Source organism: Kogia breviceps, chromosome 6 (genome assembly GCF_026419965.1).
Source record: "Kogia breviceps isolate mKogBre1 chromosome 6, mKogBre1 haplotype 1, whole genome shotgun sequence".
NCBI lineage: Eukaryota > Metazoa > Chordata > Mammalia > Artiodactyla > Physeteridae > Kogia > Kogia breviceps.
In genome coordinates this window covers 59,877,891-59,895,723 of record NC_081315.1, presented here as the reverse complement: position 1 = coordinate 59,895,723, position 17,833 = coordinate 59,877,891, and the positions used below count along the sequence as shown (strand labels likewise).

General features: G+C 33.6%; 1 protein-coding gene across 5 annotated transcripts in view; it reads right to left on the bottom strand.

Annotated features, from left to right (window-relative positions):
* BMP2K (BMP2 inducible kinase) overlaps positions 1–17,833 on the bottom strand; it is a 136,246-nt gene that overhangs the window by 55,433 nt on the left and 62,980 nt on the right. For all 5 annotated transcript variants that reach the window (XM_059065920.2, XM_059065921.2, XM_067035899.1 and 2 more), the window contains 4 exons: positions 14,395–14,537; positions 11,792–11,913; positions 9,313–9,394; positions 5,544–5,676 (listed from right to left, as the gene is read on the bottom strand). In XM_059065920.2, the coding sequence (XP_058921903.1) occupies positions 5,544–5,676; positions 9,313–9,394; positions 11,792–11,913; positions 14,395–14,537 (480 nt within the window). The remainder of the gene's footprint in view (positions 1–5,543; positions 5,677–9,312; positions 9,395–11,791; positions 11,914–14,394; positions 14,538–17,833) is intronic.

Genomic DNA, 17,833 nt, shown 5'->3' with positions numbered 1-17,833 from the left:
TCAGCCATAAAAAGAAATGAAATTGAGTTATTTGTAGTGAGGTAGAGGGACCTAGAGTCTGTCATACAGAGTGAAATAAGTCAGAAACAGAAAAACAAATACTGTGTGCTAACACATATATATGGAATCTAAGAAAAAAAAAAAAAAGTCATGAAGAACCTAGGGGCAAGATGGGAATAAAGACGCAGACCTACTACAGAATGGACCTGAGGACACAGGGAGGGAGTAGGGTAAGCTGGGACAAAGTGAGAGAGTGGCATGGACATATATACACTACCAAACATAAAATAGATAGCTAGTGGGAAGCAGCCGCATAGCAACAGGAGATCAGCTGGGTGCTTTGTGACCACCTAGAGGGGTGGGATAGGGAGGGTGGGAGGGAGGCCCAAGAAGGAGGGGATATGGGGATATATGTATATGTATAGCTGATTCACTTTGTTATACAGCAGAAACTAACACACCATTGTAAAGCAATTATACTCCAATAAAGAAGTTAAAAAAAAAAAAAGAAGAAAATGAGAGGCATACACACACAGACACAGACACAGACACACACACACACACACACAGACACACACACACACACACACACACACACCATGGAACATTACTCAGTCATTTAAAAAAGAGAAGGTAATCTTGCCATCTGCAACAACGTGAATGAACGTGAGGGCATTATGCTATATGAAATTGGTCAGACAGACAACAAATACCATATGATCTCACTTAAAAAATCAAAAAACAGGGCTTCCCTGTTGGTGCAGTCGTTGAGAGTCCACCTGCCGATGCAGGGGACACGTGTTCGTGCCCCGGTCCGGGAAGATCCCACATGCCGCGGAGCAGCTGGGCCCGTGGGTCATGGCCGCTGAGCGTGCGCGTCCGGAGCATGTGCTCCGCAACGGGAGAGGCCACAGCGGTGAGAGGCCCGCGTACCGCAAAAAAAGAAAAAAAGAAAAAAAAAAAAAAACATACAGAGAACAGACTGGTTCATTATACATTATCACTATTTCACTGCACAAAGTTAAGAGATAAGAAAATTAATCTTAGTAGTTACATTTAACAGTATATTCTGGAATATATGATAAATTATGGTAAACCTTTGATATCCAGCCTTAATCTGAAAAACCAAGTTTGGCCTCAAAGCATCCAAAGAAATCTCTGCAGGGAAAGTACAACCTACTTAGTATCTGACAGATGATGCCCTGATCCTCACCCAGTAATCAAAAATTACGTTAGCTCAGGAAGAATTATAATGACAATCAGTAGTAGTGGTAGTAGGAGCTATAGTAGTTATAATGATTGTAGTATTAAAGGCCATCTCTTTCTGAGTACTCACACATACTAAGAAGCACTTCTCATAATTCATTTAATTTTCACAATAACCTTAAGAGGTAGGTAATTTAATATGCTCATTTTAGAAATCAAACTGAAATAAATGGAGCTGCCCCATATTCTGTACCAAATAAGTGATAGAGCAGATGCAAGCCTAGGCCATTTGGCTCCGGAGGCCAAACTGCTCTTAATCTCCACAATGTACTTCCTTAACCACCATAACAGAAGCTAAAAGAAAGGTGAAGCAACCAGCCTTCTGTTCACTCATCAAAACTATTCAATAATCCTGTTAGTTATACTTCTCATTCTCCTCTAAATATTCTCTAAGTTCTTTTCAACTCTTAGATCCAAAAATGGAAAGTGCTTCTCTCCTCATTGCCCCCCCCAATCCATCTCCATTACTTGTCTATTGGAAAAGTTAACAGAAGCTAAGAAGGAAAATTCTAAATAATTGCTACTTTTAAGAAATAAAGTCTGCAGAAAGTTAATAAACTGAGCTTTGTGGGCAGTAGTTAATATAATTAACAATTATTATCATTAATATATTAAATATTATATAAATAATAATAACTACCCTTGATCAAACTGGTGATAATCAAAAGTATACTCAAATACTTATATAACCACAAACCATACAGTTTTAACAAAGATTAAGCATGGCTATTTCATTTTCAAAAATCTTGAATCGTATAAAATAGATATAAACAGCATTAGTAAATCTATTCATACTAAGAAGATATATTTTTTAAATGCTTTAACTTATAAATAAATGTGGGGCAACTACATTGCATGAATAGACAGTTGGCAATAAAAAGCTTCACTTTCAAAAACTATGAGCACAGCTAGGTAGTTTCTGGCTTCTGAAGGTAGAATTTACTTTAAAGCAATGTAAATCACCAATTAGTTTATTATAAAAGCAGACAGAGAAACCTAAATAGGATGGTGAGAAACAGGCAAGGTCACATGCGAAAAATGTAAAAAATAAAATTGCAAAGAATCTAAATGTTTTCTAAAAACCATTGCATTATAGATAAGTATGTTCGGGTTTTAAAAAATCTGTACTTTGTTATTAAGCTTTCACTACTCAAGACTATTTAAAAAGTAAATTCCACAAAGTTCAAAGAAATTAATACATGGCCAAATTTATACTAACATTGATAAAAACTAAAATCTGTACATTTATTGGAAAATAAAGCAAGCATATGATGCCCAGTAAAGCATCAATGAACTAGAGTCCAATTAGATCCTAAAATTATCTGCAGTGTTTAGCTTTTCTACCTTCTTACTATACATAAACACACATATCCATACACACATACATAGAGAAGGAAAACTAACAAACCTAACACAAGAAAATAAGATCTCAAATAGAAAGAAGGCTCACATGTGAAACAGAATCCCATCCCATCCCTACAGGCTGTAGGAGCTGTAGCTGGTATGTGATTTATCAGTCTACTCAAATGAGAACCTAATACTAGGTTGCAGAGTTAGTGTACTGGAGCCTGCGTCTGAAGTTTAAGCAGGGCTTATAAACCTGAGATATAAACTGGCTGTGGCAAGAGGGAAGATTGGAAACGACTGGATCTCTTAGAATCTACAGTGTTGAATTTTGAATCAAATGTTGAAAATCTCTCATTTATAGCTGTGCAAATAAACCAGAAATTTCTTGTTTTAACTATCAAAAAAATATAAGATCTCATCACTATAAGCAAATTAAATCATGAATCAGGGTATATACTATCCAGCCTCTCATACAGTTTTGTCCAATGAGAATACTGAGTTGCTAAGACACTGCAAGATCCTCAATAAAATCCTCAGTCCAGTTGTGATTAAAGCATTATACTTAACAACAAAACAGTGCCACAGATACAATGATTTACAACAAGGGCTTCAATAAAAGGTTAAACTTCAATTAGCCAGAATATTCAACTGCCAAAGTAAATTCCTCAATCTATTTTTTGAACATTCCAATTAATGAGTTTTTTCCATGCTTTTGATGCCCTCATTTTTGGGCAATGAAGGAAGAAGGCAACTGGATAAGACAGAGCAGCTTACGGGTATGAAGTTTATTCAAATATACTCTAAAGTATGTTTGCTCTCTAAAAAAAAATTCACATTCTGCAAAATGGCAGGCTAAAAATAACAGGGCTAATGAGGAAAAGAGAGCTGGGACAAACCACTGAAAAAAAAACTATACAGCTCTGTCACCAGAACACTGACAAAAACATTAACTGGTATCTGGGAAGGTACCAGGCAGGTAGCTTAATTTGGCTGAAGGCTGCCACAAGGACATAAAAACACATCAAAATAAGACTAGGAGGTTCTCAACCAATAAGATAAAAGTGCAGTTCCGAGCCAGTGTGGGTGCTAGTCAGGAGGCCATCCATTGGTAGAGAGTCACACAAAAGCTGAGAGGTAGACCTCTCTGGGAAGAAAACCTCAGGTACAAGCATTCATATTAATGTTCTCCAGTTGGAGTGGAAAGTCTACAAGCTGGCAGTGCAGCAGCCAAGCTCAGGGAGACTTCCTTCCCCTACAAGTTATAACGCCAGCTCCCCCACCACTGCCCTGCCTCCCCTCGCCTAGGAAAAGCATTCCACGTGAAGCAATGTAATTTTTGTGTTCAACTGACATAATTCTCTGATTTCCAACATGTATGAGCAAATCCACATTAAAGAAACAAAAATATCATGCTTTAAATAAGTTTGCAAAGTAAAGCTAGATATCCTTTTAGGCTCCATTTTCTTTTGATTATTTTTCTTCTGGAGTGTTTGCCCTTTTCTTTTTGAGTTACATGAGTTAGCCAACTGTCAAATGTGTAACATAAATTACAAAAGTTAGCCATTTGTCAAGTGTGTAATAAATTTTTTTTCCAGTTTATCATTTGACTTTATGCTTGAGTTCATGGTTTGGGGGAACTTTTAATGGTTTAAATTTATATGTCAATGGATTCATCTTTTCTATTTCCTGAGATTAAAAGCCTAGTTTGCACATTACCTACTCCAGTGTTATAAATAAATTCAGACCTATTTTCTTCAAGCGCATTTATGTTTTATTTTTTACATTTAACTCTTTGATATATCTGAAATTTTAGCATAATGTTTGAAGTAGAGATCCAGTCTGATTTTTCATCCACAAATGGATAATAAAGTTTTGTATTTCCATCTGTTTTTCCCCACTGAGTTGAACTGCTACCTTTATTATACAAAACCTCAAATATATTTACATTGACCCTCTTTTCTACTGCACTGATCTCAGTGGCTGGAGGCTATGACAGAGGATGTTTAAAATGGAAAAAAACAGAGTAGAAATGCTAGAAACACTTTAATTGAAACAGTGCAGAGCAGTGCTGTTTAAATACTGCAACTTCCTAACATATTTTATATCTGATGATCCTCCTCCCCCAAATCTTTTTCAGAAATTGTACCATGTGCATATATAAAATATTAAATTATAGTACCTGTCAAAAAGGAAGAAAAAATTCTTAAAAGAGGCTGTAATGAAAACTGAGGTATTCTTTTGGAATCAAAGGCCCACAGGATTACTCCTTCTGACATACACTTATGTTGCTTTCTAATTTTATAATCAATAAGGAATATTAAAAAGAGTGGCCAAATAAACTACTGTCTAAGATTGGCAATACTGTGACCTAAAGAAGCAACAGGTCTGGATATTTGGATTTCAAAAGTTCAAAGACTGGGCTTCCCTGGTGCCGCAGTGGTTGCGAGTCCGCCTGCCGATGCAGGGGACACAGGTTTATGCCCCAGGCTGGGAAGATCCCACATGCCACGGAGCAGCTGGGCCCATGAGCCATGGCCGCTGAGCCTGCGTGTCCAGAGCCTGTGCTCCACAACGGGAGAGGCCACAACAGTGAGAGGCCCGCGTACCACCCCCCCAAAAAAAAAGTTCAAAGACTGAATAATTAAATGTTACACTGTTTTTCCAGAATTCCAGATTCCTTAATTATATAATCTCTATGTTCTATAAAACCTTATCTAGAGCTTAAAAATATCCATGTACTAATCATTAATTAATCTGCTTTCATTCCTATAGAAGTCTTATAAACATCTTTTTAAATGTATTTCTTGACTATAGTTTCATAAAATTATAATACATGAAATTAAAAGACTAGGTTTAGGTAAAGGAATGGAAACAGCAGGCCCTAAGTACTGTATCTTATAATTTTTTAAATAAATTTTCCAAGTACTTACTTATTAAACAATGTATGTTATGGGAGTAACGGGAATTGTCTGGGATGGTGAAGCTGCCATCACAGATAGCAACCTGACTCTCACCAAAAGGAAGAGTGAAGAAACAAAGTTTATACAGCAAACATCCCAGGGCCTGTAAAACAAAGAAGCATGAATATCATCAGAGCTCAAGTATCAATTTAACCACCAGACCAAAAAAAAAGTGGCCACAAACAAAAAACTAAATATTAAAAAAAATAAAAGCCTAATGTTTCTATATTGGATCAATCTTTTCACAAATTACAACTTAAACAAATTAATGTACTTAATTTTTTAAAGGCATTTAACTGTATCATTACCATATTTTTCTAACACACCTGTGGCTAGCTGGCTGAATTAATGTTATCATGGAACTCTAGATCATGAATGATATAACTAAAATTATAAGTGGCTGGTTCCCTTTGGGAGAAAAATTACACTTTTATTTCTTTTACAAGGAAAATATATATTTAGTACATAACTAGCATATAACAACCAAGCACAAGGCTCCTCCGAGCAGAATTTTTTAAAAATTCACTATAATATGTTTTTAAATCCTGGGATTCCAAGTACGAGTTAACCAGCACTGTTAAACTTAGCAGACAACCATCAATACTGATTATTCCCCGATTTTCACTGATTTCACTGAGCACGTCATTATTTCATAATATATTATTCATTGAGCACATAATATAAAAATTAGTTCTCTACTTCTATATATAATCCTACAGTTTTAATTCTACATTACACTAGTCATATTTGTACCTGGGTAATCTATATAAAATTCAAAAAGGAAGGGCTCTGTCTGCTTCACTTGCATGGATTCATAGACATCATAGCACCAATAAATCTACTTGCTGACAATGAAGACAAAACACCCTAAAAGACAAACTGCATCTGGAAAAGTAGCACAGGAAATTTTAAGCTAAACTGCCAACAGCTCAAACCTGAGACAGTAATAAAATGTGATTTTCTGCTCAAGAAATCATCATGCTATCACAGGAAGTGTCACCTATAAGCCTTATGAGTGTAAGGGGTGATTCTAATTCTAAATTGATTATATAAAATTATCCAGTAGTAACTATACAATTACATCAGCAATAACTGAAATTGGCCTATCTAAAAATAAGCAAATCAGCTTTCCTTTGTTGGATTTTCTTTCTCCCCACAGCAACTTAGCAAACCCAATTAACAAATACACTAACTAACCTTATAACTACTATGAAGATCACAATATACAGAAATACCTTTCTGAGTTCAACAATATTAACTTACAACACATTATTTTCAATACTATAACAGTCTTCCAATGAAAAAAGTTTAAATACTCTTGAAATGTCAATATATTAGTTCAAAAACATTACTAGATTATTTACCATATGACTAACAAAAGTATTAAAATTCTGAATAGAAATAAACCAGTTCAATGTGGCTTTAAAAAAATTTACAATGCTTTTTTTCTATAAGGAAGATATTTTCAGCTTTTATGCAGCAAATTGAGCATAAGCCTTCCTTAAAAGCACTAAAAAATAAATTATTAATGGTGTAATATCTGCATTAAATTACACATTTCTTCTGCCCATATGATAGTTAGGCAAACAAGATCTGCATTTTAGCCAGTTTTATCTTGTCAATCAAACCTTTAGTAACATGTCTTTTGTTATGGGAGTTCCCAGATAACAATTTTAGATAGCAATGCCAGTGTACTTAAAAAACATAAATCTAAAATACTCTTGCTTTACAGAGTGTGAGCACAGTGAAGTGTCCTAATTTTTTTTCACACCAAAGGCATTTCCCTCTTTATCCGTTAGATACAATAAGAACTGTTGAAGAAACAGGAGGGAACGAATGACCTTATTGTGAAGGCTGAGTATCACCATCTTTAATTTTCCTCATTAAAAGGTAACATGAAGCATCTCTCACTGAATTTCCTACTGGTCAATAAAATCAGCACCTAGTTCTCAGTATAAAAATAACCTACAATGAAAACTTCAAAATAAAAAATTTTTTCCCAAAATATATATGCTAAATGAATACTTTAACCTCAATATCATAACCCTCTGAATCAGCAATATTTTTTTTCTGGATATTCTTGAATTCACACCTAAACTGTTGTAGCATTTCATCTGAGCTAAGACAAGCATTAAAATGGCATCATGGAAATTAAAACTCTGTCAAGCATATAAACACAGATTCTGTTTTCTGATTACTTTTCTGGCTTCTTTTTTATCCTTGAGTATCTATTTGTCATCCCACAGCTATACCAAGTTATCCTTTATAGAAATACTGTCCCATACACTAATCTGTAAATGGCATAAATTTTAAACTTATCACTGACAATTTAGTATGCTGCCTGGCATGCATCTGAAGCCTGGTGAAAAATGAAAACAACAAAAAAAGATTCCCTCCTTTCTGTTAAGATATTGGGTTGCACTCGCATTCTTAAGAGACTTTTTTTTTTTTAAATAAACCCTTGATGATTTCAAAACAGCAGTCAAGCTATAATGTCTGTTGTTTCCTCTGCTGTTGAAATACACTTTTAGGTAATGTGGATTTCAACATCAGTCATAAAATTAGGCCAGAAAAGACTTCCACAATCACCTCCTCTAATTAATACCTTCATTTTATAAATTAAGATCCAACTGAATTTGCTTTCTACATTATACTGCAAGCCATTTACTATAAACCATTTAATGAGTCAAATGTTAATGCTGAGAAGAGCAAATGGAACTGGAGTCACACAAGCTGGTGATCTGTAAGCAGTATCAAATTATCTAAATCAAACCTATTCATGGTTTGATTAAATTATGTATATGGTTAAAAATTCAACTACCACAAGATTTAAGAACCACCGGTGAAAGACTGTATAATATGTAGACAAAGGAAAACCAATCATAGATATTCTTTTTTTTTACTATCTTGCAAGAATATTTGGTATCCCAACCCCTATAAGAGAAGGCCAGGAGAGGGGCACCAAGAAGATACTCATTTGGGTTCACACGTTACACTCGACTACTTTCTAAACATTATGTTTTAAAACAAAATAAATATGACTTTTCTTAGAAATTCTAGAACTACTTCCAAAGGAGTATTTTTCCTCCATCCCTAACATAGCCACTAGTGGTAGATATGGCTAAATATCTGTTAAATTTAAATGAATTCACAACTAAAATAGAGTTTCCTGCTAGTTTATTAAATATAGCCCAAACATATTTTACTTCTGAAATAAGTTCTTAAGAAATGTGGGCACTCTAACATAAAGTTCAACTCTATAGAAACATGATATATCTCAATAATTCAATCCAGATATAGATGCTAAATGATAAAGAACCTCAATATATACAGGTTAGTCAATGGTATAATTTTTAAAAAGTTTTACTCATGTTAGTTTCCACTAAAAAGATCCTAAAATACTCCAGAAAATTATCAACAATATTACGTAAGAATTATGTCCAGCTTTTCCATACTGTGATCAACCAAAATTGCACTCAAATCAAAAAAAAAAAAATGTTAACAATCATATATAATTTAACTTGTAAAAAATACTGTGGTAAAAAGTTACATTATATGGAAATCCTTTATTTGCCTTTTTATACCTAAGCTTTCCATCTCAGGATCAAGAAGATAATATGTGCTAATATTTTTCTTCTGAAGAAGAAGCTTTACTGTCCACCACTTGCAGAGGACAGGGGGAAAATAATCAGATTTTGTTAATTTGGTTAGTGAAAATGTCAGCCTTTCTTGGCCTTACCCAGATATCAGCCTTGGTGGTGATAGGTTTCCCTCCATAAAGGTTGATCATTTCAGGGGCTCTGTATGACAGAGTTGTATACCTGGCAGTAAATAAGTAAAATGGAGTGGAGATATAAAAAAAAAGACAGATACTACATTGTTTCTACATAAAATACTACGAAAAACTTTTAGGTTCGATAACATTATAAAGAAATAATACTATTTGAAAAGCTCATTAAACGTCCATCAAGGATTAAACAAAACAAAGCATCTATACACATTTTTATTCAACAAGTGCAACTGCATCTATAATGATAAAAACAATTTTTAATAGAAAAATTTTAAATAAAGGTGACGTGTGGGAAACATAGTTTTCCTTGAATTTCTTATATGAAATAATACAATTTGACTATGAAAATATCCTTATCAAAATATTTTAGTCTATTAATTTAAAAGTAGAGCTTCCACCCTCTCAAAAAATTAATTTCTATGTTTATTAAGCAGCTTGTTTTTATGGACTCTAACATAATTCCTTGCACATGGTAGTAAATCTCCTTTAGGTTTTTTTTTTTTTTTTTTTTTTTTTTTTTTTTTTTTTGCGGTACGCGGGCCTCTCACTGCTGTGGCCTCTCCCGTTGCGGAGCACAGGCTCCGGATGCGCAGGCTCAGCAGCCATTGCTCACGGGCCCAGCCGCTCCGCGGCACGTGGGATCTTCCCGGACCGGGGCACGAACCTGTGTCCCCTGCATCGGCAGGCGGACTCTCAACCACTGAGCCACCAGGGAAGCCCAAGGTTTGTTTTTATAATTGTTGTTTTAAAAGTAATCTCGTTGCCATAATTAACTATTATTAATTACACTAATTAAGTAGAGTTCTAAAACTGTCAGCATAATCAATTTGGAATTAAGATACTGTGAATAAATATTTACCAGTATAAAAACTCCAAATCCATTATGAACAGAATAAAGTAGTGCTCAATGAACAGAATAAAGTAGTGCAGAAATTATTAGAATATCAAAGGAATTCCTATATTATGGCATAATTTAAGATTCATTTTCAGTGTTTATACATTTTATTTTACATGAAGTATCTTAAAGCTCAATATTCTATGATCTTACTTTTTCCAAATCACCCTGACTGGGTGATACATTCTGATGATACTACTACAGAGGAGTGATCTAAGAAACCAGAATATAAATTACATGAGGACAGGACTTTTTTTTTTTTATTCACTGCTATACTGTAGCGCCAACAACAGTGTCCACTACATTGTAGGCCCTGAATAATTACCTGTTAACTGAATAAATGGTTAGATCATTAACTCCTCAACTGAGCCACAAAGCACAAGAACCCATGAGCTTATTACATTCATCACTAGTGTACAATTCTGCTGAACCTTAACTATACTTCAGATCTTAACAGCAAGAAATGAAACTTCCAGCAAGTCAAAGATGCTTGAGCAGAATTCTGCAGCTGTCATTTATACATCACAACCCAATATTTTTAAATTATATTTATATATATATATCCACAAGAAGCTAATTCAATAATTCATTGTTCTGTTTCTTCAGGACATTTATATGTTTACTAAGGAGTTTGTTTTTATGGAATCTAACATAATCATCATAGGCTGTTTCCTGAGTAGAAATATTTAAGTCTAGAAAACCATAGTTTTATACAAATGGTCCAGAGTAAGATCAGCTCTACTTGAGCTATCTCAAAATATATGTTGCAGTTCAAACGAAAGCTCCTAGGCAGCCTTAAACAACTGAGAATTTGTAAGGAAGTGAAGAAAAGCAAATTAGAAAAGACAGCTACTTAGAAATTTCTATTCTGACAGATCTTTCTGCATTCTGTATCATTTTATTAAGATAACCTAAGATTTACAAGCAGTACTATTTTCTAAAACTAGAAAACAGAAAAGTCAGGGAAAGGTCCTTATAATTGTACTCTAGCAACCATGGAAAGTACAAGATTAAGAAAACGTAAGGCAGATACGAGTTACATTTCTACCAGAAAGTTTTCCAATACAATATTATAAAGTAACAAGTTTTTCACATAGTTTGCAATGCATTAATAGGTCAATCTTCTTATATTAAATATGAAGTAAAAGTTTAATGTTTTCAAATAATTTAATTTTTTCCTAACAAGCACAAATCCTCAGTATCGATAAAAACAAAGATGTTTTTATCTTTATCAGTTATTGCTGAATTCAGCAATAACTTCAAACGCCCTTTAATGATTCCACTAATTACTATAGCTTATTTAACAAATTTCTTGATAAATTTGTTTACAATGCAGATGAAAATTTTGTTTCCATTGTAAAATGTATTTCCTATTGAACTAGATGAGACATAAACTAATCAATGTCTATGGCACAGAAATATCTTAAAGAAATCTATTAACGGAATACCTAAAATTTATATTAGCAGAGCTGGTCACAGACTCAAGTTAACTAAAATTCCCTTGAGACAAAGCACAATAAAGATAACACTTACTTTTTAATTTCTTCTTCTACTATATTAACTCCATCTTTCTGAGGATTAAGAAATTTATTTGTGGCACTGCCAAAGTCACAAAGTACATAGTTTCCACCATCATTCAACAAAATATTTTCCACCTTCAGAAAAGAAAAGCAATTAATAGTATTTTCAAGGTGAAAATTACATTTTTATAACAACGTTTTTATACAGTTAAACACATATATATATATATATACATACACACACATACATATATATTTATATATATATAGAGAGAGAGAGAGAGAGGGAGAGAGAGAGAGAGAGAGAAGGGGAGAGAGAGAGAGAGAGGATACCTCAAATTGTGAGAAAGGACAAATGATTCAGAACAAAAATATACTTTACTTTATCTACTGCTTCTCTAAGAACAGAGAAGTGCTTCTCCCATCCCAGGATGATTTTTGCAAGGACCAAGGAACCCTAAGTCCTCTCAAAAACTGCTTCTATGGAAGAGAAGAACTAGTAGCAGTCAGAGACTATACTATACCTTCATTTTTCTCCTTTTCTGACACTTAGCTTACCACTAGAAAGGTAACAGAAACCATTACAATTCTACCTCTATTGACTCCTAATTCCATTTTTATCTAAAATACTACACTGAAAAACACAGATTTGACTTTATGCCTTAACTTAGAGATCAGAGTTGTAGTAACTTAAATAAAATTATGCGCACAGTTTCTAAAACAGGAGAATGTGGGTTCACAGCCCAGCTCTGCTACTTATTAGCATATGTACCCTTAGACAACTTGCTTAACCACTCTTGTGCTTTAGTCTCCTTATCTATAAAATGGGGAAAATAATAATATCTATTACATGGGATTGTTGTAAAAACTGAAAGAATTAAAACATGTAAAGGGCTAGAACAGTGACTGAAATAAGGTAAGCACACAATAAATGATACTATTATTAACATTTTTACACAATATTTTTTATTTTTATGATATAGTTTTAAATGAGTAATTCAATTTCTCTCCACTCTACCAAAATACTCACATTACAGTTTCTTTACAATTTTTCTTCTATATTTCATTTTACTCTACTTTTAAAAACATTCAATATTTGCACAAAATATTTATACAAGAAATCTACTTTAAAAAAAGAAACTTACTTAAAACAAACACATGATTGCATAAATTTACACATGTAAAAAGAACTAAGTATATGAAATATGGTCTATATAAAATTATGCAGTTCAATGCCTTTTTTGTTTTAAAATCAAAAAGACTCAGCTGAAAACACCAACTACATTTAAATAATGAGCTATAACAGTGCAAAAAAATCAGACCGAATTATTGGGGAAAATGTAAAAGCTGCATATTCAAGAGAACTGAAATGAACTATACTGGTTATCGAAATTAAGTGACAGATGTTTGTAGTCAAGTATTTCAATCTTGCCTTGACTTGTATCCTTTCAGCACAGGTTTCCCTAGATGATGCTTTCATGGTTAACAACCTATATTCTAAGTGACAATTTCTATTCTCTTTTATCTTAAGAGCATTTTATTATCACTTTTCATAAATTTTGTATAATAAGTCAGAATTGGGATTCATTCATTCATTAAATATATATTGAGACCCTGCTATATGCCAGGCACTGTTCTAAATGCTTGGATACGTCAGTACAAAATAGAAAAATCCCTGCCCACAGGAAGCTTACAGTTATGTGGGAGAGGACAGAAAATAACCAATAGACATAATACATAAGCAAATTTCATAGTATATGAGAAAGTGATGAGTGATAATAAAAGGTAGAACAAGTAGAGTATGGAAAGGTTAGGTTGTAATTATAAATAAGGTGGTACAAGGACAGGACTCACTGAGAAAGTGAATCTGAGTAGATTTGAAGTGGGGGAAAGATTAGCCACGGGATATCTGGGCATAAAGCATTTCAGGAAGAGAAATTTTTGTAATCTTAGTGTTTGTAGGTATCAAAGAGGATAGCTATGCTTCTAAACAATATGTGTAATGATAGCTCAAGAAATATGATACCAGGAATGTTCAATCCCCTTTGGGCACTTTTTCCAATTTAACAAGTGGGTACCATATACAAGAGGTCAGATTCCATGAAAATGTAAGACAAAGTGACCTTAGAGTGACAATCATCACCAAATTATAGTAAATTATCTAAAACTACAGTAAATTATAAATAAATGAGTAAAGAGACCCATTTACGGTCACCTCCAATCTCTGGAAAACACCCTGATGCTTAAAATGTATTATAAGAAATAGGAGGAGTGCTGAACTGGGAAGAATAGTGTGGAGGGATATCCAATCCGTGTCAGTGATGTTCATATTTTTGTTCATACGAAACCTTTTAAAGAAGCCTGCTCTGTAAAACAGAAGCAAAGTAGGGAGCAAAAAATCCACCTCTACAACCATGCTAGCAACACTCAGGGTCATGAAGAGCACAATTTCAATTCTATAGTCAGTCTTTATATGGCCTCAGGAAATGTAGCTGGGGACAGAGAGACCAACCTCAGTGCTAGTAATAAAAACTGGTTTATATGAAGACAGTCCAAGAACATTTTTAACTCCAAAGTTTAAAAGGCATTAATTCATAAGTAGACTAAAGTTCATACCTTCAGATCCCGGTGAATTATTGGAGTCTTACACTGATGCAACCTTGCAACAGCTTCACAGGTATCACAGAATATCTGTAACACTTCTGGTTCTGTAAAACCTGTCTGCAGCTTCTTATTCATCTGATTCACTACCTGCCCAGCTAACCAAAAAAGTAATTTTGAGAAGACATATTTTTAATAAATGAAGACTACCACAAACAAAGAGATTAAGAAATGTCTAGGGTCTCAGGTAATGGGGAATTGGCTTTTTTTATAACTTTCATGTAAGGATGCTTATTTTACCATATTGTGTTGATTCAATGACATACATTTTTTTTCACATTTTACATCTCTGAAGTGAGAACATCTTAAAATAAGTGACATTCTGCTAATGCTATTGGCCATATTTTAACATCTCCAAATTCAGAGTGTACCTTGTAATTGATGGCATCACAGATTTGAAGAAACGGTTATTCAACACTGTGCTAGTTTTAGGGGTAAACAGTGGTTAACAAAGATAAAGTCTCTATTATCATGGAATTTATAGTCTAAAGGCAGAGATAAACACTAAACAATCACACAAGTCTTTATCATAATTACGTACAATAAGGATAATATGAGAAAAACCCAAATTTAAATTAGTGAAGGAGGATGGGGAGAAGAGAATGCCAGAGAAGGCCTAAGGAACCCTAAGGAAGTGATTATTTATGTTGAGACTGAAGGTTAATCGGGAATTAACCTGGCAGAGATCTGGGAGAACACACTAGTGATAGCAAGTGACATATACAAAGGCCTCTAGTTTGGGAAAGAGCTTAATGATTTTGAATAACTTAAAGAGAACCACTGCGGGTATGGTCTAGAAAGCAGAGAAGAGAGTAAAGTCAGATGATACTGACAAGACAAACAAATCAAGATTTTATCTTGAGATTTTTATCTTGAGAACCAAGGAAACTTCCTGATCTGACCTTTTAGAAGATCTCCTTGATTGGGAGATGGAGGAATCACAAGAGTGGAAAAAGAGAGATGGGTTAAGGGGCTAATGCGCTAAACCAGGTTAAGAGATAGTGGGCAAAGTAACTTACTAAAATTAAATTGTCACAACAGTGAGCCCCGAGAGGATTATTAAATATTACAATGTACTACAATAATTGATAAACTAATAATGACAATTCTTAATTACTAAGAGAAAGTTTACTATCATTATATTTTAAGAATGCAAGTAAATACATGATTCATTCACAGCATTCTAACAGAAATCAAGTTTGGAAATTTAAAAAGGCAAGCTTATGTTAACTTGAAACTTTCCTGTAACAAGTTTGAATAAATTAATGTCTGCTACTGTGTAATCTGTAAGAATGTGCATACACACCTGTTCCTTCTATTTTTACTGTCTAAACAGCATTCTCATATATTTTCTGAAACAGGTGTTTTTTTCTTAGAACTTTAAAGTAGGGGGAAAAAAACATTTATTTTGCCTATCAATCCTCAACTTTCAGAAAACTAAGGTCCCTTTGGTTGTAATTTGTTCAAAGTGTCTCATATAAGATTGAGGCACCTGACTAGGCAGCAATTTCCTCCATCCTCTTGTTTGTCAGAGGCCCTGACTCATTTTATCCAAAAATTAAAAAGTAAGAAAAGTGTTTTATCGGTGCTCATTCACATTCTTGAAATATCTTTTCACAGCTAAAGAAATCATAACCTTGAACTCATTCTATCTTTTCCACACTTTCAATGTTGTAATGAGTAGAATAAATTTTAAACAAAAGTCAATCTTCTTTCTTCCCTTCAGAGATCTTTGGGCTAGAAGGCTTGAATCACAAAATCCAGCCACCCAAAAAAGCTAAAAAGCTCTATTTGAGCTGCATTTCAAATGCAGAAACAAACAAAATTTCATTATTCAAAATCAAAGTCTTCTGAAAATTAAAGTAAAATTATTCTAACGAAAAATTTAAAAATCAGATTCAGAAAGGAAACAATGTATACTGAAGGTCTTTTAAAATAAGGTGCATGTAACTCCCAAATCTTTACATATTTTTCACAGTTATCATCTCCTAAACAAGAACTTTTATACTCTGCCCAATTTCATCATTAAAATTTAAAAAGTCAACATATTTCTAGCCTCAACAATCTTCACCTCTCTGAGATTACACTTACACTTAATTTAAAATGCTATACCATCCCATTTAAATTTTGATAAGACTTTTTTTAACAAGATACTTAATTTTATCTGCAGTAGACTGCACCATTGGCTCCCAAATACTCACTTGCCTAAAAACTGAAGCTCATGTAGCTTCCCTTTTACAATGTCTTCTGGATGACAGACTCATCCAGGGTTATGATTATGCTCAATTCAATTATTTTTAAAAAGTTACAAGTAGCCAAGGGCTATTAATCAACTCTCATCCAGCTAAGAATTGGCACCTTAAATGCTAGAATTCAGGAAAGTAGGGTAAAGAAAATCAGTATCGTCTCCTTAAAGAGATCACAATGCTTTACAGTAGAGAAGATGAGATATAAGGAAAAACAATCAAGAAAATATCTAATTTTTTATGTTATATATGGAAATAAGTTACAAATGTATCACAATAGATACTATAGTATTGATTCATTTCATTTTCCTCTGTCCTTCCCCGTTCTTACAAGACTGGAGTAAATGAGACCACACTTTCTCCATTATCATCACCAACCTCCTTCTCCTCCAACCTTCAGGAAGTGACAAGAGTTCCTGGTACCATAATTAACAATCATAACTATGTAAGAGACTTTATATATAAACCAGGGCTCCCTAGAATCCAAACTGTCAGATACAGTCTGATGGGGGAGGGGGGAAAGCAAGTTTGCAGGAAATGGATTAATTGCCTCCATTACATCCATTAAAGAAAAAAAAAAAAAGAAAAAAATTTCAGGGACTAAAAATTATTATTATAATTCTTAAGGTATACTATACAAGTAAATATTTCTTTGAAAACACCACATTATATCCAAATAAAATGTGGTTTTCTATCTTCTGATGTTTGCAAAAGACCACATAATATAAATTTATAAAAATTATAGATCAAAATGCATCCTTGAAATTTATTACATTTAATACGTTCAAAGATAACATGGTAGCATGCTGGAAAAAAATCTTGCAACACTAATATGGACACAGTATGCTCTTCTTGGTTGGATTATAAAAGAAAATGTATAGGGAACAGGAAAGGTGACTGTTCTTTACGTTTTAGATTTTCTGTTTAAAACCCAACAGCATTTTTCTAATGGTCCATTAACATATGCTCATATCATCACTGCATCAACTATGAGTAGGTTTTAAATACTTTTTAACAGCATTCCTTATTTAGACAAATAATTAAAGCTGAGATTGCAATGAATGCCCAGAATTAGATGACAGCCGCCCTGGGAGAAACCAAGACACCTACTAACCCATTTTTACGGGCAAATTTTTTTTTAGCATAAA